We start from the raw sequence: 26506 nt of genomic DNA, 5'->3' as shown, positions 1-26506 counted from the left end.
GAGTATTATTTGTCATTCTCAACCTAGGCATAAATTTGGCTTTTAAGTAAGAGTTTTTTCTAGGATAACATATTTCACAACATTTCAGCTAAAAAATAGAATAGCAAATACATTGTCTTTCCTCAAAATGGATGTAAACTTTTTTTTCATTAAATCTCTTGTCTCTATTTCTTTTTTCTGACTAAATTGTTTTTAATTTATAAAGTCATGGTAAGATAAAACTAGCACATGTATACAACATAAAGTTCAAGCTCCCAGAATGTGGTCTCTCTCTACCTTTTACCCTTCATCTCCCAACACTTTCACTCATTTGTTCTCCTTTCAGGGAATACCAAATACCCAACTATTGTTGCAATTCCCACAGGGGTTACTCTTTGATCCTAAAATGCCTTTGCACATACTACTACTCCCTTTATCTAGAATGCTCTCCAACATTGACCAGGGAAAACTTTTATTCTTCATTTAAGATACACTTCAAATATTAAAAAATGCTCCATCTCATCATCCACTTTTACCTTTCCACTTACAATAATGTCCAGTTCATCTACTTCGCTAGAATATAACTATTGCCTTTCAAGAATGAGCTCAAATAGGATTTTTTCTAGGAACCCTTCTCTGACTACCTAAACCTTGGATAACTCTCATATGTGCCCCCATAAAACTTTGTGACTTATTTTCTCACACTACTTTCTATTTCTTGTCTGTGTCCTCATTGCAGAATAAATCCTTTGAAGTCAGAGACTGTGTCATTTTTATCTCTCTGAAGAGGTACAGTGGGCAATTTACTTATCTTTTGAGCTTAGCTTCCTACTGTCTCATAATAAAAAGCAAGAATGGAGACCTTGAAGGGTCATGGTTAAGAAACAATATGTAATTCAAAAGTTGTTAAGAGTGAATCCTAAGAGTTCTCATTATAAGAAGAAAGTATTTTTCCCTTTTTCTTTTCTTTTTCTGTTTTGTACCTATATTGGATGACAGATGTTAACTAAACTTATTGTGGTAATCATTTCACAATATATGTAAGTCAATTTATTATGCTGTATACCTTAAACATACAGTGCTATAAGTCCTATCTCAATAAAACTTGGGAAAAATATGTAAAATATATAGCTCTATCCAATAGAACTCTCAGAGATGCTGAAAATGTTCTTGTATCTGAAACTTCTCATTATGAGAGGCACTAGCTGTAAGAGCAACCAAAATGTGACTAGTGCACCTGAGGAACTGAATTTTTAAATTTCATTTAAAATTAAATGGGGCTAGTAACTACCATATTTTAGAAAGCCCACTGTCCTATCCAGAGGAAGTACTCGATAAGTGGTCCCTATCATTTTTAAAAATAAAAATTACTAGAATGTGCTAGATAGTCAAAATAGCAAAATGTTAAGTTTCAAGTAAGGTGAAAAAATTTCCAACATTATTATAAAATAAGTTCCACCTGTTTCAAAGTTTCTTCAAAATAAACGAAACTAAAGCACTCTTATTAGCATAGACAACTTCTGAGTTTGCAGTCACTTTCCGGAGATAGGTTGCAAGCCATATGCATTTCAATTAAATTTGGAGGTGGGAAAGAGATCCAAAAAGATGACTAGGCCCAATGGAAAAATCACAGGGTTGCATTCAGACTCACCTGAATATAAATTTCTAACAACAAACTACCTACTCCACAGAATTAACATAAAGATTACTGAGAATACATAAAACACATCTATAATGGTCAAACATAATGGATAATCAGTAAAATGACAATAATGACTATCAAATGCTTTTAAGAATACTTTATATGTATATGGACTCTACTCCGCTGGGTATAGCAACTTCCCTCTAAAATCTAGAATCTCTAACCAGATATTTACAAGAGTGGATTTTAGATAAATAAGTTCTAAAAAGAAAAAATTAATAGCTCTCTTCATTTTAAAGCAAAATGCCATATCTTTTAGCTAGTTATATCTTCCTATCATTCCTGTCATTCCTAAAAATGACAGAAACTATCAAAAAAATTAAAAATGGTTTAAACATGATATAATTATCCAGAATTGTGGACTCTCCAACCATAACTGTTTATTTATTAATAAAATCAAAATTAATTTTAAAATAAGTGCACTTCAGGTCTTTTTATTTGCCCATTATTTTTGCAATTGCAAAACAAAAACTATGCTTCCTATGGCATGCATCTTGTCTGTTACGGTTAACAAATGTTTTTATTAACACTTTGAAATGGTATAAAGTCATCACCAGTTGCCTCGTAACACTATTTCAAGAACTCAGTTATTCTATTTAGTAATTTTGTATTAGTTCCCAGTCACTGTGAATGGACAGTCCCTCATTAACTCCCAAACCAAAAATAACCTTTTCTTAAATGCAAAAACTTAAAATTGTCATTTAAGTATAAACTTTCTTTCTTTTAATTTATCTAACATAGCCCAACTTGGCTAGAATGAATACCATTTATCCTAATTTAATACTCTTAATTAGAGTATTAAACCAATATTCATATAAAAATTTCTTTAAAGAGGAGTGCCTGGGTGGCTCAGTGGGTTAAAGCCTCTGCCTTTGGCTCAGGTCATGATCCCAGGGTCCTGGGATCCAGCACCACATCGGGCTCTCTGCTCAGCAAGGAGCCTGCTACCCTTCTTCTCTTTCTGCCTACCTGTGATCTCTGTCTGTCAAATAAATAAACAATATCTTAAAAAAAAAAAAAAATTTAAATGTGCCCTTTCCCTATAATTTCTTAAGTTATTTTTTTTCCAATTTACCAAATTTGTATTCATAATATAGTAAATAGGAAAAAATGCTCAAGGACAGAATAAAAGCAATTTAGAAGCACACAAACCTCTACACATCTATTAAATTCTTTATTTTTCAAACATTTTTTTCTATTAAAGCTATCATTACCAGGAATGTCTAAAATAAAGAGCCAAAAATCATAATAAAAGCAAAGTCTATTCTAAATTGCACATCATTTTCACAAATATGTATATACATATTGAAGATCACACTTTAAGTCTGCTTGACATTTACAACTCAAGAAGCATCTTAATATAGAACATTGTAAAATATGTTTAAAGTGGGGACGCCTGGGTGGCTCAGTTGGTTAAGCGGCTGCCTTCAGCTCAGGTCATGATCCCAGCATCCTGGGATCAAGTCCCACATCGGGCTCCTTGCTTGGCAGGGAGCCTGCTTCTCCCTCTGCCTCTAGACCGCCACTCTGTCTGCCTGTGCTTACGCTCTGTATCTCTCTCTCTAACAAATAAATAAAAATCTTTAAAAAAAATAAAAAAGAAAATAAAGTGTTGTATAACAAAATCAGGCAATCTCAACACTGCAAAATAGAAAAACTGTTTTTCATCCACATTAAAATCTGAAGTCATACTGAATAGTATATTAGTACATGAAAGTCAATGCTAATGAAAACTATAAAAACACATAAAGGATTCTAACAAAATGTAAACACTAAAGCTTATTTCTTACCGATGAAACTCGCTTTCTTCTAACTTCATTCTCAGCTGACATAAGAAGCAACTCAAGTTCCTTTATTTTTTTTTCCTTATCAGGATCTTCATCAATGAAGGGTGGCTAAAATAAGTTAAATAAAAGAGAAAGACATGCTACTTAAACAACTGTTTTATTATTACTACTATTATTATTACTGCTCTAATTTTTATCTTCTATGCAACATAAAATCTATTTTCTCTGATAAAGGTTAATACAACTAAATACCAAATGCTCAATATCACAATCTCTCTGGTATCTAAATATTTTCAACTTAACAGAAAAGCTTTGGGAAATTTATTTTATTTATTTATTTTTTTTTAAGTAATCTCTACCCTCAACATGGGGTTCAAACTCATGAGCCCGAGATCAGGAGCCACATGCTCTAACGACTAAGCTAGCCAGATGCCCCCATAATTAGGAAATTCAAATGCATTAAAAAACTAAATAAATAAACAAATGCATGAAAAAAAACTTACACTGTATCATCTATATTAATTTAGAAATTAATGTCTGGAGTCTGTTTTATTAAATCACATGTATGCACAATTTATCCAATTTAAGAAAAATACAGCCTGAATGCTTTACACTGGAAAAATGAAAGGACCACCCTACTGGTGTTGTCAACCACCTAACATTTGTACATTTATATTTCTCAAACCCATTTATAAACTTTCTCCTTTAGCATTAGAATATTCAAAATAAGCATAACAGATAGTTTGTTTTGTTTTTGTCCTAGTTTTATGAATGAGGAAATAGGACTATTAGACTTTCAAATATATGTTAGAAAGTGTTTCCTTTTTTTTTGGTTATAAATAAAAAGTTACCTGAATAAACGCAGAAGTCTGAACATGTTCTACACAATTGCCTTCGGGTGACACATACTGATAGCCTGGAATCTAAAAAGTAATTAAAATATTAGTATCATACATATAGTACTATATAATTTTTTAAAATCTGAGGTAAAGCATGAAAACTCTTGACAAAATAACAGCATTAAAAACTCATAAAGTATCTCTGTTAACTTTGAAAATTCATTTATATAATAGTTTCTAATAACTACATCTTTGTTCTTAGACTCTATTAATGAAAAGTAACTCTTAAGAAAGACCTATCTTCTCCTGGATGAAATACAAGAATTACTTGGCAAATATTTATCAGCAAATCAGTCTATTATCTACAATATCCACCAAATTATTTTTTTAATGTGCTATTAGAAGGATTGCTCTATTTCTGGAAGGAGACAAAGTAATTGTTCTTATCTTTCAGAGGAAGGGCTTGGTCCATATGAAGCACTCACAAAGACAGTGACTAAAGAAAGTTTTTCAATATTCATACCTCCTACTCCTACCACCACCCCATGCCAATCTCTGTGTAAAAAGATATGAAAACAGAGGCTTCTTCTATTACTTGTCTTAGAAAAACAGTCAGAATCACTCGTGCTTTTTAATACTCTGACAACAGACCAAGAATTATTTTCTTTCTTTTCCAAAGCATCTGTAATAAGAATTTTGGTTGCATGCAAATTTAGTGTGCAATGGTAGAAAGAAGAATGAGAAGGTATTTTCAAAAACCTAAAAATCTAATATAAGTAAGAAACTGTTTATTTTCCATAATGCCTACCTAAATCACTATCTGACGCAGAATCACAAACTACTACTAATATAGAACTTAACTTTCACAATACCTGATTTGTATGTTATCACTAAACTTTCAATGAATTAGAAACTTATTTTTCTCAATCTTTTCATTTAAATCTGTGACAGTATTTCCCACCATTTTTTTCTTTCAAGTCAAAATTAGAATGATTTTTTTAGTAGCTTAAATGAGTTGAATTATGAATGCACAAATTTTTCAAGAATTATAAAAGTACAATGAACAATTCTTAAAGTACAAGAAATATCCTTATTTTCCAACATATTTTGATTGAGACTGTTAAACACTCCCTTGACCCCAAATAATTTTTAAAAACTATGTTTCTATGAGTTAAAAAATAAATTTAAATAACCTTTCTAAGACAGAAGCAGAATGTTTCAGTTTATGCTGCTGAAATCTAGGACTCTAAAGAAAAATGTAAAGAAACAGACAATAAAAACCTTCAGGTACTGAGTATCAGCAGGTAACTATACTGTCTTCACATGTTTTCCTATTTGTAAACTAAGATGTCATTACTTTTTTAAAAGGATTCTTTTAAACTTATGTCCAAAAAATAAAGTCCGTTTAATGAGATAAATTCAAATCAAATCTGTGCATACTGACCACAAGATTTTTAACACTCAGTCAAATTTTATCTTTTGGTAGAAACTATTATTAAGTCCTGACTTAATCTTTACATTTTATGTGATAAAAACCAAGAATTGTTCAACACAAAAAATGGTATGACAGATAGGCAGACAGAAAAATATAAAACAAACCTTATGAAAACTCCTAAACTAATTTCTTGCAGAGAAGAAAATGCACTTCCCCTATCAGGAGCTTGGGAAATCTCTACTCTAATGAACCTGTCTAAACAAAGACTGACATCACTTAGTTGATTGGTTACTAGGGAGAAAAGCAAAGTTGAGTGCCATCAAAGAGCCAATTAATTATCTACCATACCTCCCAAAATGATGAATGGATTTTGACTATTTTCTCCTTAAAACCATTTTATACACACTTACCTATTAGAGATAAGCAATACTACAATTACACAAAATATTTTTTAAATGGAAACTACAATGGATGTTAAAGCACAGATGACCATAAGCTTTGAATCATAAATGAAGATTCAAAGGATGGTAGCATTAGGAAATGTACATACTAAGTTTCTTAACTGGATAATATAAAAATTACCAAAACAGGGAAACATTTTAATGAGTCTGTTTCCAAAATATTTATCAATCAAAGTAAGTAGAGATAAACCTCCACTAATGGTTTAACAGCTAGTTATGGCAATTTTTTTGCAGTTTGGAAATTTAATTGTCTATTCCCCTTAATATATGTTGAATCTGTTGTATTAAGAAACCAAACATCCTCCCAAATAACAACTAAAGAAATCTTTTAAATAATAAAGGTATTAAAAATATGTGCCTGAACAGGTATGTAAAACTGATTCTGGGTTTGCAAATGGTCCATAGTCGCACAAGGTTTGTGTTGAAGTTTCGATGAAGATCGTTCTGATTTTATTCCATCTTGTAAGTAGCCCTCCTGTTCCACTTTTCTTCGCATGGTAGAATTCCAATGATTTTTGATAGAATTATCAGTCCTAAGAAATGAAAGTGTATAATTTAAAAAGGAAAAAAAGGATTCCACAAATTTTAACACTGTATAAAGTGTACAAAGTGTTTAAAACAAATTTTTACAAATAATGAAACTAGATACTTTCTCGATTCAAAAATAAACTGTCAGGCAGGCACAGTTCTAAACTAGAGATAAAGCAGTGATGAGAAAGTCCCTGCTCTCATGAGGCTCACATTTGAAAGTGTGGCAGCATGAAAGGAGAAAAGAATAGAAAAACAAAAATTTAAATAAGAAGAAAAACATCAGTGCAAACTAAATTCAACAATACATAAAAAGATCATATACCATAACCAACTGGGATTTATTCTAAGGATACAATGATGGTTCAATATCTGCAAAATCAATCAATACCATATTAACAAAATAAAGGATAAAATTCATATCATCTCAATAGATGCAGAAAAAGTATGTGATAAAATTCAACATCCATTTATGATAAAAACTCTCAACAAAGTGGGTACAACAGAGGAAACATATCTCAACATAATAAAAGCCATACAGGACAAATGCACAGCTAACATCCAAGTCTATGGTGAAAAGCTAAAAGCTCTTCCTCTAAGATAAGGAACAAAACAAGTATGCCCATTCTTGCCACTTTCATTCAACATAGTTTTGGAAGTCCTAGCCACGGCAACCAAACATGAAAAAGAAAGAAAAGGCATCCAAATTTGAAAAGAAGTAAAACTGTCACTATTTGCTGATGACATGACTATATATATATATTAAAAAAAAAACCCACATAAAGAATCCACCAAAAAAAATTAGAACTAATAAGTGAATTCAGAAAAGTTGCAGGATGCAAAATCAGTACACAGAAATCTGTTGTGTTTCTAATACACTAATAACGAACTATCAAAAAGAAATTAAGAAAACAATACCAGTCACAGTTGCATCAAATAGAATATAATACCTAGGAAAAAACTGATCAAGGAAGTGAAAGATCTGTACTCTGAAAACTGTAAGACACTAATGAAAGAAACTTAAGATGGCACAAATAAAAGGAAAGATAGACTACACTTACAGACTGAAAGAATTATTAAAATGTGCATACCACAAAAAGCAATCTACAGATTCAATGCAATCCCTACCAAAATACCAATGGCATTTTCATAGATCTAGAACAAATAATCCTAAAATTTGTACAGAACCACAAAAGGCCCCTACTAACCAACGCAATCTTTAGAGAGAAGAACAAAGCTGGAAGTATCTCACTCCCAGATTTCAAACAACACTACAAAGTGATAGTAATCAAAACAGTATGGTAATGACACAAAACAGAAACATAAGTCAAAGGAACAGAATATAGAGTCCAGAAACAAACCCATGTTTATACAGTCAATTAATCTTCAACAAATGAGGCAAGACCATACAATGGGGAAAAAAACAGTCTTATCAATAAATGGTGCTAGGAAAACAGAACTACATGAAAGGATGAAACTGAACAACTTTCATAAACAATATACAAAAATAAACTCAAAACAGATTAAATACTTAAATATAAGACCAGAGACCACAAAACTACTCAAAGTAAACAGGAAGTTAGCTCTTGCACATTGGTCTAAATAGTTTTTTCTTGAATCTGTCAGACAAGGGCAACAAAAACAAAAAGCTCTACATCAAACTAAAAAGCTTTTACACAGTAAAGGAAACCATCCATAAAACAAAAAGGCAACCTACTGAATGAGAGGAGATATTTGCAAATGATATGATCAATAGCGATTAACATCCAAAATACATAAAGAACTCATACAACTCAATATAAAAAAATTTTTTTAAATTGGGAGAGAACATGAACAGATATTTCTCCAAAGAAGGCATACAAATGGCTAATAGACTTAAAAAGATGCTCACTAATCATCAGGGAAATGCAGACCAAAACCACAATGATCCAGGGCGCCTGGGTGGCTCAGTCAGTTAAGCGGCTGCCTTTGGCTCAGGTCATGATCTCTGGGGTCCTGGGATTGAGCCCCACATCAGGCTCCCTGCTCAGCAGAGAGCCTACTTCTCCCTCTCCCTCTGTGTGCCACTCTGTCTACTTGTACTCTCTATCTCTCTGTCAAATAAACAAAACAAAACAAAACAAAACACAATGACCTATCACCTTATGCAGGTCAGAATAGCTACTATCAAAAATGACAAGAGGGGCACCTGGGTGGCTCAGTGGATTAAGCTGCTGCCTTCGGCTCAGGTCATGATCTCAGGGTCGTGGGATTGAGCCCCGCATCTGCCTCGGCATCCCTGCTGAGCAGAGAGCCTGCTTCCCCCTCTCTCTCTGCCTGACTCTGCCTACTTGTGATCTCTCTCTCTGTCAAATGAATAAATAAAATCTTTTTTAAAAAATGACAAAGAAAACAAGTGTTGGCAGGGATGTGGGGAAAAAAAGAACCTTCATGAACTCTTGGTGGGAATGCAAAAAGATACAGCCAACATGGAAAACAGTATGAAGATTCCACAAAAAATTAAAAGTAAAACTACACATGATCTAGTAATTCCATTTCTGGAAATTTATCTGAAAAAAACAAAAACACTAATACAAAAATATATGCACACCCATGTTCACTGCAGCATTATTTACAGCCAAGATATGGAATCCACCCAAGTGGCCACTGAAAGATGAACAGAAAAAGAAGATGTAGTGTATGCATGCAATGAAATATTATTCAGGCATAAAAAATGAAATCTTGTCATTCACAACATGGAGGGACCTAGAGGGTACTATGCTAAGTGAAAAAAGTCAGATAAAGATATATACCATAGAATTTCACTTATCTGTAGAATCTAAAGAACAAAACAAACAGAACAGAACAAAAACAGACTCATGGATACTAAGAACAAGGTGGTGGCTGCCGGGGGGAGCGGAGGTTGAGCAGAGAGCAGGGAATAGGGGAAGGAGATTAAAAGTAAAAACTTCTAGCTATAAAACAAATAAGACATGAGGATACAATGTATAGCATAGGGAATATAATTAATAATACATAACAGTTTTGTATGGTGACAGATGGTAGCTACATTTAGCTTGGTGATCACTTAAAAATGTATATAAATGTTAAATTACCATGTTGTATACCTGAAAATAATATAATATTACATGTCCAAAACACTTCACTTGGAAAAAAGCAAAGAAAAACATGAGCACAATGCAGATCATTAAAGTAGGATAAGAAAAGTGAGTAAATAGGGTAATTTAATAGGTGGTCCAGGAAAGCCCCTGTGAGGTGACGGTGAAGCTAAGACTGAATGACAAGAATGAACCTGCCATACAAGAAGAGAAAAAAAGAGCGTTCCTTATAAAAACATCGAGAGGGCAAAGGCCTAAAAGCCAGCAACAAACATGGTCAAGAAAAACAAACCACAAATTAGAGAAACCCAGTATTTTTTCACTACAATACCTATGTTAGAAAGAGTTCACTGGTTCCCTTTTTAACTAAACTTGCCTTTATAAAGTGGAAACCTTCAACCTACAGTTACTTGTAGTATAAATTCCATCCTCCATAAAATATACAAACATTTACTGAAAATCAACTACATACATAAAGTGTTAAGACACTTTATATTAAGGCTAGCTTCAATGGACAGTAAAAAGATATATAAAAGGCTGAAAACATCAGAAGTTCCTAAGCCTGGTTTGGTAAAAAACATGATGTTTTAATTTCCTTACTCACAAAAAAAGATAGCATTGTTTGCTTTGCATATTTCATTATATATGAAAATTAAGTATATAGGTAAAAGCATTTTTTGAACTATGAAGTACCATACAGAGACTACAACAATAAAAAAAAATGTATACCTTCGAGTGAGGTATGGATTTTCCTAAGATTGCTGGTCTACTGTACTACAATCAGGAAACATTTGAACCAGTGCAATGTATACAGGGGCATATCACCTTCCCTTAGGGAAATTTTGTATTTTAGCCACATGGTATATATATACTACTCCCATGATTTGAATCATACCATAATTAAGAACTGAATTTTCTCTAATGAACTGCCATAGCTTATTTCAGCCAATGTATTTGCTATTCTCTGGTCTTATGCATAGAATACAATATGAAAGAAATCTCTTCCATTTAGATTCCGTTCCAACCAGGTTTGTACAAAGAAGGTCTGTCTGACTGGCAATGATATGTAAATAATCTGGGGAGTATATTAACTGTTCACATAATCTAAAGGCCCATTATTTTACTGCACAAATTACTGTTATAAGATATTTAAAAAGCAGTTCTATCCCTTACACAGAATTTATTACAAATAGGTCCAAAGATTCCCTGTTTAAATTTCAATTATAAATAAAAGTCATGGGGATCCTTCTAAACATAATCAATAGTAACTTAATAAAGATTAAGTTTAAGTACAGGGAAATGTATATACACTTATACAAGCACCTTCCAGGAAGTAGTTTGGCAATTTCTGCCCAACGATTTCCCAACCGCTTATGTGCTTCATAGATGATCCTGTCCTCCTCTTCTGTCCAGGAAGATTTCTTTACCTCAGGATTCAGATGATTATGCCACCTTTCTCTACACTGCTTGCCTATTCTTCCTTTCAAGTGTTTTGCAATTAAAGACCATCTTTTTGGCCCATATTTCTGAACTAATTCAATAACCTAAGAAACAGAAAAACAAAGTTTAAAAAACTATTATTTAAAAAATAACTCGTGGGGATGTAATGTACAGTGTGGTGACTATATCGTAATGCACATCTGAAAGCTGCTAAAGAGATCTTAAAAATTCTCATCACAAGAAAAAATTTTTTGCAGCTATATATGGTGAGAGATAACCAGACTCATTGTTGTGATCATTTAGGAATATATACAAATAGCAAATCATGATGTGGTACACTTGAAACTAATATAGTGTCAATGATACCTCAATTAAAAAAATTATTACCTTGACAGAATTTTAAAACGTAACTCAAGAATACTATTTTTTAATGCATTAAATCCAAACCACAACAAAATTTCTAATACTCATTCATCATTTGCCAAGTATAGAAATACAAACTTATCTAAAATACAAGGTGCTAATTAAAGCAAGTTGTAAGTTAAATTGTTTTCATTGAAAATTAACTTAAGACAACAGTAAAGATGCTGAGACTTATAGATTTTCTACTTTGTATCTTTTTTCTTAAAAGCTTCAGCTGAAAGCCAAATAAATCAGTTTGGAAGAAAGAAGGATCTAGAAATTTACCATCTTCATTTCTTCCTTTCTCACCCTAAAAGGATACAGATCACACATTGTAAAACCTATCACTGGCCATCAATTAAACCAGATCAATTCTGAGCCTGGTGAATTTTGTTGTTGTTGTTGTGTTGTGGGGGCAGGGTAGGAAACATGCCCTAATTCCCAGATTACATTAATGTTTCTGCAATAAAGAACATGAACTAAAGGGCAATTCCTAGTGGAGGGCAGCAAGATCCCTAATCTTCTCAGACTTTTATAAGACAAGGAATTACCTTAGTTTTTAAGTCATCCAACCCTTTAGAAACACGATGCTCGGCTATCTCTCTTATTTGGGGGCTTATTATAGGTCAAGAGGGATAGTTAAGAATGACTTTCTTACATATCATGTTATCAGATAAAATAAAAATAAAATATAAATTGTTTCGAAAATGTTGACTCTATTTTCAACAAGAAGCCACACCCTAAATGTTGCTAACTTAAGCTCTAAATAAGAGTAAGCTGATGGCCTTTTTCCTTCTGTAAACCAAACTCTTAGAAAGAAAAAGCTATATATATTATACTTGCTTTGACATGATTCAGAAAAACTATATTTCAAGACACTCAACTTTCAATTCTTCTACAAGCAGCACCCAAAGATCAAAATCAACATGATTTAAACATATTCTTTGTGACAAAACAATGTATTAAGAAGAAAATAAAGCCAGTCCACCTACACAGTCAAAATAAAGAATATGAACACATTACCCTCTGATCTTCTTCTTTAGTCCAGGGACCCTTTATCAATTCTGGATTTAAAACTTTCTGCCATCGATGCTGGCACTGAAAATCTGAACGATTCTGAAAGAATTGATGATTTTGTTATTGAACAATTGTCTTCCAGAAAGCAAGTCAGCCCAAATTCAAGAAGAAAGTCTTCAAGAATAATGTATTCAATAACATTCTGTAAACTGGGGGTCCCTGGGTGACTCAGTCAGTTAACCATCTGCCTTTGGTTCAGGTCATGATCCCAGAGTCATGGGATCAAGACCCGCATCGGGCTCCCTGCTCAGTGGGGAGCCTGCTTCTGCTTCTCCCTCTCCCTTTGCCCGTTCCCCTGCTTGCTGTCCCTCTCACTCTCTTTCAAATAAATAAAATCTTCAAAAAAAAAAAAAAAAGAAATGTCAGGTTAGGTCAGAAGGTGGATTCAAGCAGGTTGGCCAAGAGCAAACCTGTCAGAAGTGGATTTTGGAATCCGTCTGGAGCTCCTTCTCCCTTCACCCCTCTGCTGGGCTCTTATTCTGGACTCACTCACTACAGACCCCTCCCAGGCCCTCATGTCCCTGTGGTACATTTGGCTGAGTGTCATTACCTGGGTGCACTCTCCCTCTGTGCTCTCTCTCTCTCAAATAAAGAAATAAAATCTTTTAAAAAAAAAATTATTTGAACTATAGTATTTCTCAGGGCACCTGGGTGGATTAGTCAGTTAAGCGTCTGTCTTCGGCTCAGGTCATGATCTCAGAATCCTGGAAGCAGCCCCTGTCCTAGGGCTACCTGCTTAGCAAGCAGTCTGCTTCTCCCTATCCCTCTGACTCTCCCCAAACTCATACATGCTCTCACTCTCAAATTAAAAAAAAAAAAAAAAAAAGAAGAAGAAGCTTAAATTGTAATATTTATCTTACATGCCTGTATCTTGATTCATTTTTAAATTAGACCCTTTGGCAGAGCTTAGACTATATATATTATTTTAATTTATAAGAATGTATCTCTACAGTGTGCCTTATAACATAGCAAAATGCAAAGTTATTTAACACAGATGTTACCATAAAGAAATGTATCCAATATTGAGGAATAAAAGGGAGTAGACAGAAAACTATACAAAGCAGACATATGAACTCAAATAGCATAGCAATCTGAATTGATACAGTACAGCAGTACTTAAATCTAACTTTTTACAATTTAAAAACCCCTAAAGGCATTACTAGGCCACTGCATGGTATTTAAAGGATTTTTATAAAAGATGACCTCCAAGTTATCAAGAAAAAAGAATACAGCTATACGAAAGATTATGTAACATATCAGTTCAATTATTTAAATGTTGAGGCTTAAAAGGAAAATGAATTTACCAGGATAAAAAAGCCTTATCTGGAAACATTCCAAATTCCAAAAATCATTAACAAATGAAGTAGTCAATTCATGACCTAGTAACTCTTACAAATTAAAAATATATAATAATAACAAAACACTTAACTTCATGATTGATTCAGAGTTTACAAAAATACTAGTGAACATATACAGGATTCTGGATAATGTTGATTACCAGTGGCTGTCTCTGTGCCTAGTGGATCTCAAATTATGTTTATTTAAGCTGTTTTTCTTCATTTATGGCTTCTAAACATCAATGCTGATCCACTTTAAGGCTATCATTTTCTTCAAAATAATTAGGCAGTTTCTGCATGTCCTGTGTATTTCTCTATTTCCTTCATTTGCTGCTATATCATTGAAGATAAACTGATAAACCTAATACAAATAACTTCTAATTTAGTTTGCATTTACTGAACACCTGCTAAATGACAGGGAATGTGCCAAAATCCTATATATGTTATTTCTAATTCTCACAACAATACTACAAAAACAGTACTATTATTTCCATATTATAGATAAAGAAGCTGAAAATCAAAGAGGTTAAATAATTTTTCTAAGACCAAACAGCTAATGGAGCTGACACTTAAATATAGTTTAGACTGATAACAAAAATTATGCTCTTTTCATTATCTGTTCTCAATTTTCAGGTTATGTTGAAAAGCATCATAAGAATTTAGAAAGAACATAGGTGACCTGGTTTCTGAAACCCACGGTAGTCAAAACAGAAATTCAAATATGAATATTTTGCCTTTAATATAGTAAGGAACAAAAAGAATATATGTGAAAACATTTTGTAAATTATAAAATTACATACTAATGAATAGTATGTGAATAGTATGATGAACAATTAAGTATAATTCTTTTTTTTTTTTTTTTTTTATTTGACAGTCAGAGATCACAAGTAGGCAGAGAGGCAGGCAGAGAGGAAGAAGCAGGCTCCCCGCAGAGCAGAGAGCCGGATGTGGGGCTCGATCCCAGGACCCTGAGATCATGACCTGAGCCGAAGGCAGCGGCTTAACCCACTGAGTCACCCAGGCGCCCCAAACAATTAAGTATAATTCTTTTAAAAATCAATAACACCTTAAAATGCAAACATTAGATAACAAATTTTTCAAAAGATCTTTTTCTGATTTTATTGATCAGCTGCCAAAATATTTCAATGCATTTAACTTCTTTTAAATGTTTTAACGTTTATCAACAAATATTTATAAAGCCCTAACCAAACTTAGCATCATTTTCATTTTAGATTAGTAATCTTTTTAGGCCCCTATGTAAACTTATTATTAGAAAATCAGATTTTCTGATCTTTGGCCACACTGTAGGAAGATCAGAACAACAGAGATGTTTTTAGAAAGGAAACCTAAGTCTAAAATAATAAAGACACATTTCTGAAAAAGAGCAAATTTAATCCAATGACCTATATCATCCATGTTATAAATATAAGATAATAGTTGACTTACTTGAAGATGACTAGCAATTAGAGTCCAATCATCAGTTCCATGTTGTTCAACCAACTTCTTTAACTTATCATCCTATTAAAACAGGAATGAAAATTAGAAAGCTTTCTTCCCCCAACAATAACTCTCCAATTCTTTCATGTCATATCTGACAGCCATCTGAAGAAGGACAAGCCACTATAATACAAGCTTTCCCATTTACTCTACTCTTTCTGTCAGTCTCAACATCAAACTACATTCACACCCCCAGTGGAAGAAAAATAGGTGCACATTAGTTGATGAATAACTTTTCTCATGTTTTGCTTTTCAGTATCTTTCTATCTTTATTAAATATTATTATTAACAAGTATATACAAGTATGAAATTAGTAAGCGTTATCACATAATTACCTCATCTCTTGTCCATTTTACTCTGTTCCAGAGTTTCTTCAATCCTTTTTGTTGTGGTACTTCATAATCATGATCAGCATACTGAAGGTCATCATCCTCATCCTCGCTAAAAAAATAAAAGCCACAATTGTGAAATCAAAAATTACATGTAAACTTGTGAATTCAATCTTTGAAACTATGTATACAGGTATGACTGAAGCAGCCACTCAGACTGACAGACATACATCAAGTTAGATTATTGAAAATATATAAAATTAAGAGTCATACGATTGGTAATAGCTATAGTTCTTACTGACACCATAGAAATGATAAGCCACCAGGGGTCAATTGATAACCTCTATGTATGCTAAAGAGTTTGACTTTTATTCTTTATTTGACCTTTATCCTAAAGAGTTAAAGGACTTCAAATAAGAGAAAGACAAATATGTCGTGTTTCAGAAAAATCACTGGCAGGAATGTGGAGAAATGGAGGAAGGAAGACCAATTATTAATCTTTTACAATAGCCCAAGTAAGAAATTATTAGAGCCTGACAATGTTAAGGGTAAAATACAAAACAAGGTCACATCTAGTTAAAACAAACAATGGAAGAATTGTTATTATCTATAACAATTATCTATAAAGATACTCCTCAAACTCCATGCCCAAAAAACAAATAATTATGTCAAAAAATACGCAGAAGAAATGAACAGACACTTCTTCAAAGAAGACATATGAATGGCTAATAGACACATGAAAAAATGTTCATCATCACTAGCCATCAGGGAAATTCAAATCAAAACCACATTGAGGTTCCCCCTTACACCAATTAGAATGTCAAAAATCAACAGGACAGGAAACAACAAGTGTTGGAGAGGATGTGGAGAAAGGGGGATCCTCTAACACTGTTGGTGGGCGGGAATTCAAGTTGGTGCAGCAATTTTGGAAAACAGTATGAAGATTCCTCAAAAAATTAAAATTGAGCTACCTTATGACCCTGCAATTGCACTACTGGGTATTAACCCCAAAGATACAGATATAGTGAGAAGAAGGGCCATAGGTACCCCAATGTTCGTAGCAGCAATGTCCACAGCAGCAATGTCCACAATCGCCAAACTGTGGAAAGAGCTGAGATGCCCTTCAACAGATGAATGGATAAAGAAGAGGTGTCCAGGGGCGCCTGGGTGGCTCAGTGGGTTAAGCCTCTGCCTTTGGCTCAGGTCATGATCCCAGGGTTCTGGGATGGAGCCCCGCATCGGGCTTTCTCCTCAGCAGGGAGCCTGCTTCCTTCTCTCTCTCTCTGCCTGCCTCTCTGCCTACTTGTGATCTCTCTCTCTCTGTCAAATAAATAAATAAAATCTTAAAAAAGAAGAAGAAGAAGAAGAAGATGTGGTCCATATATACAATGGAATATTATAGCCATCAGAAGGATGAATACCCAACCTTTGTATCAACATGGAGGAGATTATACTGAGTGAAGTAAGTCAAGCAGAGAAAGTCAATTATCATACGGTTTCACTTACTTGTGGAGCATAAGGAATAACACGGAGGACACTGGGAGTTGGAGAGGAGAAGTGAGTTGGGAGAAATCAGAGGGGAAGACGAACCATGAGAGACTGTGGACTCTGAGAAACAAACTGAGGGTTCTAGAAGGGGGGGGTGGGAGGATGGGTGACCCTAGTGGTGGGTATTAAGGAGGGCACGTATCGCATGGAGCACAGGGTATGGTGCATAAACAATGAATCTTGGAACACTGAAAAAAGTAAAATAAAATTAGGATGTTAAAAGAAAAGAAAGGTGGAAACAAGAGGATTTTGCAAGGAGTAAGGATACCTCCAAAACTTCTGACTTTGGGAGCATAAACAGAGCTATCCACTGAGACAAAGAATAGAAGGAAGGGGTGCCTGGGTGCTCAGTCAGTTAAGCATCTGCCTTTGGCTCAGGTCATGATTCCAGGATCCTGGGATCAGCCCTGCATCAGGCTCCTTACTCAGTAGGGAGCCTGCTTCTTCCTCTCCCTCTTTCTGCTGCTCCCCCTGCTGTGCTCTCTTTCTTTCTGCCAAACAAATAAACAAAACCGTAAAAAAAAAAAAAAAAGAATAGAAGGAAAAACAGAACTTTGAAAGGGAGAAGAGAATGGGGAGGGTAGGCAGTTTTGGACTAGCTGATTCCAAGCACTTGAGGAATATACAAGTGAATACATCTTGAATAGCACTGTCTGATAGAAATATAACACATATGGACATTGGGGAGGATATGTGCTATTGAAAGTACTGTGAATTATGCAAGACTGATGATTCACAGACCTGTACCCCTGAAGCAAATAATAACATTATATGTTAATAAAAAATGAAAAAAATTTAAAAAAAGAAATATAACACAGTCACATATCTAATTTCCTGGTAGCCACATTTTAAAAATAGAAACAGTTCAAAATAATGTTAATTATTTAACCCAAAATATTAAAAAATTACCACTTCAACACATACTCAACATAATCATGAATTAGTTTACATTTCTTTTTTACTTACTGAAGTCTCAAAAAATCTAGTGTGTATTTTATAGTTAGAGTATATTGCAATTCAGACTAACCACATTTCAACAGCTCAATAGCAGCTTGTAGGGGAATGGCTATTCTGTTGGGCAGAGCAGATCTAGGAAGGCAAATGGGCACATGGATCTTCTGCTCAGGTAAGAGGCCTCAGATAGACACAGCTTTGGCAATCACCAGCATACAGAAAACAGTTAAAGCCCTGAGAACATGAAACCCCAGAAAAGAGGGCAGGTCTTTATGATAAACTGGAATAGAGGATTTTGAGTAGTTAGACTGAAGACAGTCATGAGAATCTGAAAATAATAAGAGCTAATACTTATTTAAACTTTCTAAGTACCAGACATTAGGTAGTCTCTGAATTTCTGTCTTAAAACCCCACAACATCCCCAAGAGGGAAATATTACTATTCCCACTTTACAGAAAAGGAAGACTTTGACTTAGAAAAGTAACTTCTTGCCCACAGTTATACCAAATGTATCATGACTGAACTCCAAAATGCACTAATTAACCAGTATACTGCCACATACTAGAGAAATAGGGAAGAGGATACCAAGAAGCTGGAAGATACCAAAGATAAACCGGAAGTATATTTTGAAATCAGAACAAGATTTAGTTTTAACTTAACTACTTATTTTGCATCCCTGTACATATTAACCTCTTAGGGCTTTAGTTTACCTGTTTGTGAAATAAGGATAATATATTAATACTACCTATCTTATAGTGCATCTTTAAGGATAAAATTAAATGAAAAAACATATAAAACACCTCATATAGCACACAGCACAAAGAGGTAGCTCAATATTAGTATTATGTGCATAGGCTAACTGTCCAACATTCAAGATTATTTCTGCTTTATTATATCCAACTCTTTTCTAAAAATACACTCTGATTTCAAGCAGCTCAAGTTTGATGATTAACCTCTAATGTAATATATTTGGAACATGTGGATAGTTCCCAATATCTACATATAGTTTCTTACAAAACTGAAAAATGAAGGTCTAGATTTAATACTCTCTATAGATCCTTTACAAGAACTTCTGATTTCCTTTGATTTGTCAATTCTATAGGACAAATTTTTTTTTTAAGAAGTCTCCATGCACAATGTGGGGGTTGAACTCATGACCCTGAGATCAAGAGTCACATGTTCTACCAACTAAGCCAGACTGGCGTCCCCCGGGACCAAAGTTCTTCATATCTAACCAAGCAAGACACAAAGATCCCCAACTCCCCTACCTATATAAACTATCTATCTGCTTCAGTTCAGTGCATTTTAACATTCCAATGCTTGCTCCCTAAAACAATAATCTGCCAGTCCTATGCTTGTTTTGTTGAACTAATCTGGAAATAAAGACACAAGTTTAAATAAATAAACACCTGTAATTTGCTGCCATCTTCAGCTACCAGAAATATCCACCTGATTAGCCAAGATTAAATAGTTAAAATGGAGATGGTTCATGATCCAATGACTTAATAAATTTCTCATTTCCTTTTTTTAAAAATTTTATTTATTTCCTTGACAGCGAGCAAGCAGAAGCAAGACGAGTGTCAGGAAGAGGAAGAAGGAGCAGCAAGCTTTCCACTGAGCAGGGAGCCTGACTCAGGGCTCAATCCCAGGACCCTAGAATCATGACCTGACCCAAAGGCAGATGTTTAACTGACTGAGCCACACAGGTGCCCCAACTTAATAAATTTCTAAGAAGGCTACCAAATCAGAAAAAACACCATATTGAGGCTTCCTGTCCAATCTGTATGTACTCATGGCATCTATCATTCCTTTTTAATGCTCACCACACATGCCAACCTTCCCAAGCAAATAGTAAGTTCAGGAATGCAAAGAACATATCTGATACATTCAGCTCTCAGCACCAAGCACAGTACCTATAATATTTGTAAAATTAATGATCAGTGAATTATCTTCCTTACTCTTTTATTACCTCCTCCAAGTACTCTGTATTCCAAAATATAACCCTCTCTTCCAACCCAATGAAATGTCCACCTCCCTCAATACAGCTGTTCTCAAGTGGATATGAGAGAAAACATTTTTTTTTAACAAATGAAAATACCTCTAGGAGAAGGGGAAAGACATTCTCATTTATTAAAAAGGACTTTCAAAATCCAAATGCACCTCCAAATGGTAGAATTTTAAGAAGCATAACCTGCTGAAACAAACAAACAAAATATTCAGTACAGAAGAGGTTCTTTGGTGTATCTACTAATATTGCCTAGCTTTTCCTAGAACAGTCCCCAGCAACATTATCACTTTCTGCCATCCCAAACAGCCCTCAGTTGTGGTTTTCACAAGTTCCCTTCTTATTCCCTCCCCTCAGATCCCAACAACTTTCACAGCATAGTTGAGACTGCTTTTAAAAGTTAGGTTATTATGGGGCACCTGAGTGGCTCAGTGGGTTAAGCCTCTGCCTTCGGCTCAGGTCATCATCCCTGTCCTGGGATCAAGCCCCACATCAGGGTCTCTGCTCAGCAGGGAGCCTGCTTCCCTCTCTCTGCCTGCCTCTCTGCCTACTTGTGATCTCTCTCTGTCAAATAAATAAATAAAATCTTTTTTTAAAAATTAGGTTATTTCCAGTTCAAAACAATGTTTAATTTGGGGACTTACCTATATAAATCTTGAGTGTTCAAAAAAAAATCTATATCACATCTAATCTGTACAAAATTCACTGTAGATTCTTATCAAATTATTTTAAGTTAAGGATATGAGTCCAAAGATGTCACTTTGGCCAAAAGACTAGTTTCCAAGGAGAAATTTTCCTGAAAACTTGTCCAACTTTAAAATTCAGCTTTATTTTTTAACCTCATACTTGATTTGTGAGAAATTTCTATTTCTACATGAGGTTTCATTCTCTGTTTTGCATCAGCATGGTCATCAGTTTCAGAGAGTTATACAGCCCAGTCAATGTTCAGGAAGCTGGGTTTTTTGAGTGGGTGAGTATGAGGAGGATTAAAGTAGAATTCTTAGAATCCTCTACCACTGGGACTTTCCTGGAGTCTATCCACCTAGCTACTTCTTAGTTTTAGCATAAGTTATTTCTATATTGGTTAAGTAATTGTTGAAAGAATGATGTAACTTTGAAATATATGTGACAGAATAAGATCCTAGAAAATTATCATTATCCTTAATAGCAACAGAAAGATGCCTCAGAATGTGAACAATTTGCCAAGAAAAAAGAGAAGGGATAAAACCCCACAGTAATCTCACCAATATTCCACTTTCACCACTGCTTAATAATGGTTAGACACCATCAAAACAAATCTGCTCTTTTTTTCTGCTTTTTCATATCATCTTTTAGCATTTTTATATTGTAGCAATCAGTGATGATAATATATAATAACTAAATAAAATCAACTCCTTACTACATAAATAAGTTATTTTTAATCTAGGATGACTGATCTAGAAGACAGCAGTTAGGTGAAATTATTTTGCCAGTCACAAAGTGAAAATAGAAAGGAATTTGGTTTCTGAATCTTCATTCAGAACTTGGTTACTAGAATTACTCTGCCAGTTTTATTTAAGTCAAAGAATATAACTGTCTAATATATAAACTAAGCACTACATTCAAATGAAAAGGTTTTTTTCTAAAGATTATGAATGAACAAAGTGATTAGGGTGATTATGAAACAGCAAAATAAAGTGCGTGCGCGCACGCGTGCGCGCACACACACACACTCACACACACACAAATATTATGACTCATTAGGCCAGGAAAATGGTTAAGAGAAACTTTACACTGGGTGAAAGCTAATAGGATATTACAGTCATAATTTACCCTGTGAAATAATACACAAACAATTCATACTTGACTATATTAAGATAAAACATTTAAGAAGTTCAATTTTAAAGGATACTAATTATTCCATGCAAAAAGAGTAAAATGGGGTACTGAAAGGAAAAATTTGAGAATTTTTTTAAATTTACTTTTATTTGAAAAGAATCACTGGTTCAAAATTAAAGACATATCAACAGTTCTATCAAATCTGCTCTAATAATCACTTCAACATGATCATATTTTAACTCAGAAACTATTATCAAATCTGAAATTTTTATCAAAATCCAAAATTACATCTTTAATTTTACCTGTTTTGATAGGGTAATTCTATTTTTTTTAAAAGTTCATTCAAAATCAAGGTATGAAAATTTACCAGGTTGATTTAAAAAAGTGAAATCAGGCCACCCGGTGGTTAATATTATGTACTGCATACATGAATACTTTATTTCCAAACCTGGACTGCAAACTAGCAACATTATAGTAAGACAAATTTGACTTCATTTGACCAGTATGAATAGCAATACTGAAATAAATACTTAAGGAATTCTACCTATCTACTCGTAAACAAAAATGATCACTGAACTTTTCTATTTCATTCCATTTGTATATATATATTTAAATGAGCAAAGATGATTACAAAAAGGTTCAAAATGGGAAATATTAAATCTAGACTTAATTTACAGATCCTAAAATCCAAATGCCTAGATTAACAGACTTAAAAACTGGGATATAGAATTTACTTGCTTTTCCAAAACAATGTTGCTAGTTAATGACAAAGCTGACTAAAAAAATCAGTTCTCATTTTCAGTATTCTTTCACCCGTAACATTCATTTTGCTGGAAATAACATAGTAAAATTGCTTCCCATACACACATATAACCCACTGTAAAACATTTTCCAATGAAAAAGCTGGCTTTTAGCTTTCCAATTTAGTGTAGTCACCAGTTGCCAAGTGTAAATACCTGAATCTGTTACAACTTAAAACAGGTCTTCTAGTTTCTAAATGACATTTTTCAAAGTTTATTTTTAAGGGTAGATCTAGCTTTTAAAAACTAAAATTAATTACTCAATACATAAATATGCTTAAAAATCAAATACACGTTAATAACTTATACCAATTTTGATACTACCTGTAAATTATACCATTAAAACCCCAGTGAGATCTTAAACTATTTAAAGTCACAACACTAAATGAGCCTTTTCCTTTATGTAAATCTAGGTCAGAGATACTACAGCTATCTTAAAAATCAAAAGAGCCAACATTGTCCAGTTGTTTCAACCTGAGGTATCAGGGTTTTTTTACTTTTTTTTTTTTCCATATCATATAGAAAAAAAAAGTATATTACAGGATTTATGCTCATAGTCTTATGCAAAACTTTTATACAGCAAACTACCGTTTTCATTCAAATACTTAGTTGTATAGTAGAGATATTAAATTGACTAAATTATTTCCTTTCTCAACTATAAATTAGGTTCATATTTATTAATAAGACATTTAGTCAATAGGCATGAGACCAGACTTTGCCCAATAACTTCACCCTCAAAACATTTCACATTCTATTACATTCTAAAATAAATAAAACATATTTTCATATACAAGAAATATAATTTAGAGCCTGAAACACATTTAAGTGTAAAGACTCTACGTAATACAGCATTTAGAGATGATAATTTCTCACCACATCCTCTACCTCTATTCGGAGCATAGTTTCATCCGCACCGCATTTAATTACTCCAGCCTTTTAAATCATTATATAATACATTTTAATTCATACAGCTGACAAGGAACAAAAGTGAACAGTACAACTAATATTTAGATCTCAATGCTCACAGTATTGTGAATAAAAGAAAATAATGTACACAGGCAAGTTCGTCATTAAATCACTTCACCTTTCTTAGTCTATTATTATGAAGCATTCAAAAACTATAAAATGAGCAGAAAAAATCAATTGGAGGAAAGGGTTCTGACATTCAAGCATCCATGTCTAATCATAACTAAATGATGATCACATTAGGTAAGACATTCTTTCAAATAAGATTAACATCAATACTGATAGATAGATAATGCCACATAATGAATATAAACAAACTTCTGTTTTTGAGTTGACAAAGTCATTTGTCACTTTGCTTAATGAAGTTATTTTATTTTAAAAATTCTGTATATTTAAAAATGCACAAGGCCTAAATCAGTACCTCGCTAATTATAATTATAGGAGCTTTTAATATCTTTCTTTTCTGAAGATTAGGAAGTTAATTAGAGCAGTTATTCTCACCTGAGTGATTCTGCCCCCCCCCCAACACACATTTGGTAATGTCTGGAAACATTTGATTGTCATAACTCAGGGAAATGGTGTTACTGGCATCTACTAGACAGAGGCCAGGAATGCTGTTAAACATACTACAAAGCATAGGGCAGCCCCCCACTACAAGGAATTATCTAATCCATTATATCAGTAGTAACAATGTTGAAAACCCTGTTGTAGAGAGGTGGGTCTACATGAGTGTACATGTGTATTTGTTACATCTGAGGAGTCTGACCTATACTGCAGTTGCCACAAAATAAGTCTAAAAAGGACTTGTTTTATGCTGCTTTCTGCAAAAATACCTTACATACAGAAGATGATTAATAAATTAATAAAGCAACAAATGTTATGTGTAGTTATTGCCAATTTTTAACAGGAATCCGCAGTGAATGAATCTTAGTACTAAATTTCAACTTGAGAAATACCTCTCTGGTTAAGACTTTAAGGCTGTGAACCTAGATAAACAAAACTACTTGGAAATCCTGCCAAACAGCTTTTCAGGTTTATTTAATACTACTGACAAAAGACAACCTCATTTTTTGTCATCTAAGGGGTTACTACACACAATTTAGGTGTAGCTACTATAGTAACGTGTAAATAAAAATTAGATGAGTAAATTCCTCCTAGCAAGTTCTCCAACAAATATTATGCCCTACCTCTCTGGGCAAGACTTAGTTACAGACACAGCCAAACACGGGCACTAAAAATATTCAGTGAATCAAACATTGTTTTAAGATCAAGCTACTGGTAGAAACAGTGTAACAACTTCCCAGCATAAGATACTAAAAATATACACATAAAGCTGAGAACAAGGGAATGGTAATTACAGAAAGCATCAAAAAGGTCCTCTCTCTTCAGCTATCCCTCAGAGGATTTTCCATACCTGTCAAGGCAGCAAAGATGGCAGAGGGGTCCCAGCGCAGGTTTATCACAGAGTTCCTACTTTAACTGATTCCGTAATTCAGAAAAAAAGAATCTCTTTGAACACCATTTTCGATTCGTCGGGGCTGTCCATGAGCACTTTTATGTGCGTGGAGTACTCCCTGAAAGCGCGGACTTACCTGGCAAGAAACTCCGACCAAGAGGGGACTGTGAGAGGCTGAAGTCTGGATGTGCGCTGTGGGGAGAATCAACTCCTTATAGCAATCTGGGCATTTGTTACTCACTTTTTGCGCCTTAAACACAGGGGTCCCCAACTCTCCACACGTCACGGCTGCGATGGGGCCAGCCGGGCCGGAGAGGGCTGCGGGGCAGCGGGAAGGAAAACCTTGGCCCCACCTGGGGAGGGCCTGACGGGGAAGCATTGGGAAAGGGGAAAGAATGTGAGCCGAGACACTGCCAACAGGCCTAAGTCAAAGAGATGTCACCCACCTGCGCGACCTCTTCGCCATCCTTCAAGTACCGCATAGGCGCGGGCTGGGCGGGGACGCAGTTCAGCCTCCTCCAGCCTCAAGCGAATGTTCCTTGTCCCCGACCCTCCAGCCGCTCCCCCTCGCTCCCTCTCCGAAGCGACCGAGAGTGGAACGCACGTCCCCGGCAGGGCAGGACGGAGGGGCGGACCGCGACCCGCCCCCGGCTCGCAGTGCAGCTCCTAGCCCCGGCCCGGCCCGGTCAGGGATGTCCCCAACATGTCAGCAGGCGCGCTCCCGCCCTCCGCCGGCCCCTCCCGCCGCCTCTCAGCCTCTACGCAGTGGTCCCTGCTCAGCTCCGCAGCGGGCGCCGACCCCCGCCCTCACCCCGCAGCGAGCAGCTCTGCAGGGCTCGCAGCCTCCTGCAGGGTTTTGTCCGCACCGCCGAATCTCGCGCCCAGCCTCCCTCAAGAGCCGCCGTTTGAATCTGCGCACGCGGCCCCGAATCTCATTGGCTGTAGCGGCCGCACGCGGGGGGACGAGGGCGGGGCGGGGAGAGCGCGCGCGACTTGGGCGGGGCTGGGGAGCTGGAAGTCGGGACTGGAACTCGCGGGAGTCGGGGAA

General features: G+C 34.9%; 1 protein-coding gene across 2 annotated transcripts in view; it reads right to left on the bottom strand.

The window, feature by feature from the left end:
* Positions 1-25986, bottom strand: part of MYBL1 (MYB proto-oncogene like 1) — a 37440-nt gene extending 11454 nt beyond the window's left edge. For both annotated transcript variants that reach the window (XM_044245518.1, XM_044245519.1), the window contains exons 1-8: positions 25905-25986; positions 15918-16023; positions 15532-15603; positions 12695-12787; positions 11153-11373; positions 6562-6736; positions 4320-4391; positions 3472-3576 (exon numbers count right to left, since the gene is read on the bottom strand). In XM_044245518.1, the coding sequence (XP_044101453.1) occupies positions 3472-3576; positions 4320-4391; positions 6562-6736; positions 11153-11373; positions 12695-12787; positions 15532-15603; positions 15918-16023; positions 25905-25924 (864 nt within the window). In that variant the 5' untranslated portion in view covers positions 25925-25986. The remainder of the gene's footprint in view (positions 1-3471; positions 3577-4319; positions 4392-6561; positions 6737-11152; positions 11374-12694; positions 12788-15531; positions 15604-15917; positions 16024-25904) is intronic.
* Positions 25987-26506: the final 520 nt, after the last annotated feature.

Source organism: Neovison vison, chromosome 4 (assembly GCF_020171115.1).
Source record: "Neovison vison isolate M4711 chromosome 4, ASM_NN_V1, whole genome shotgun sequence".
In the NCBI taxonomy this organism is placed as follows: Eukaryota; Metazoa; Chordata; class Mammalia; order Carnivora; family Mustelidae; genus Neogale; species Neogale vison.
Note: the sequence above shows the minus strand (reverse complement) of the source record. Positions and strands in the feature narration are given on the sequence as shown.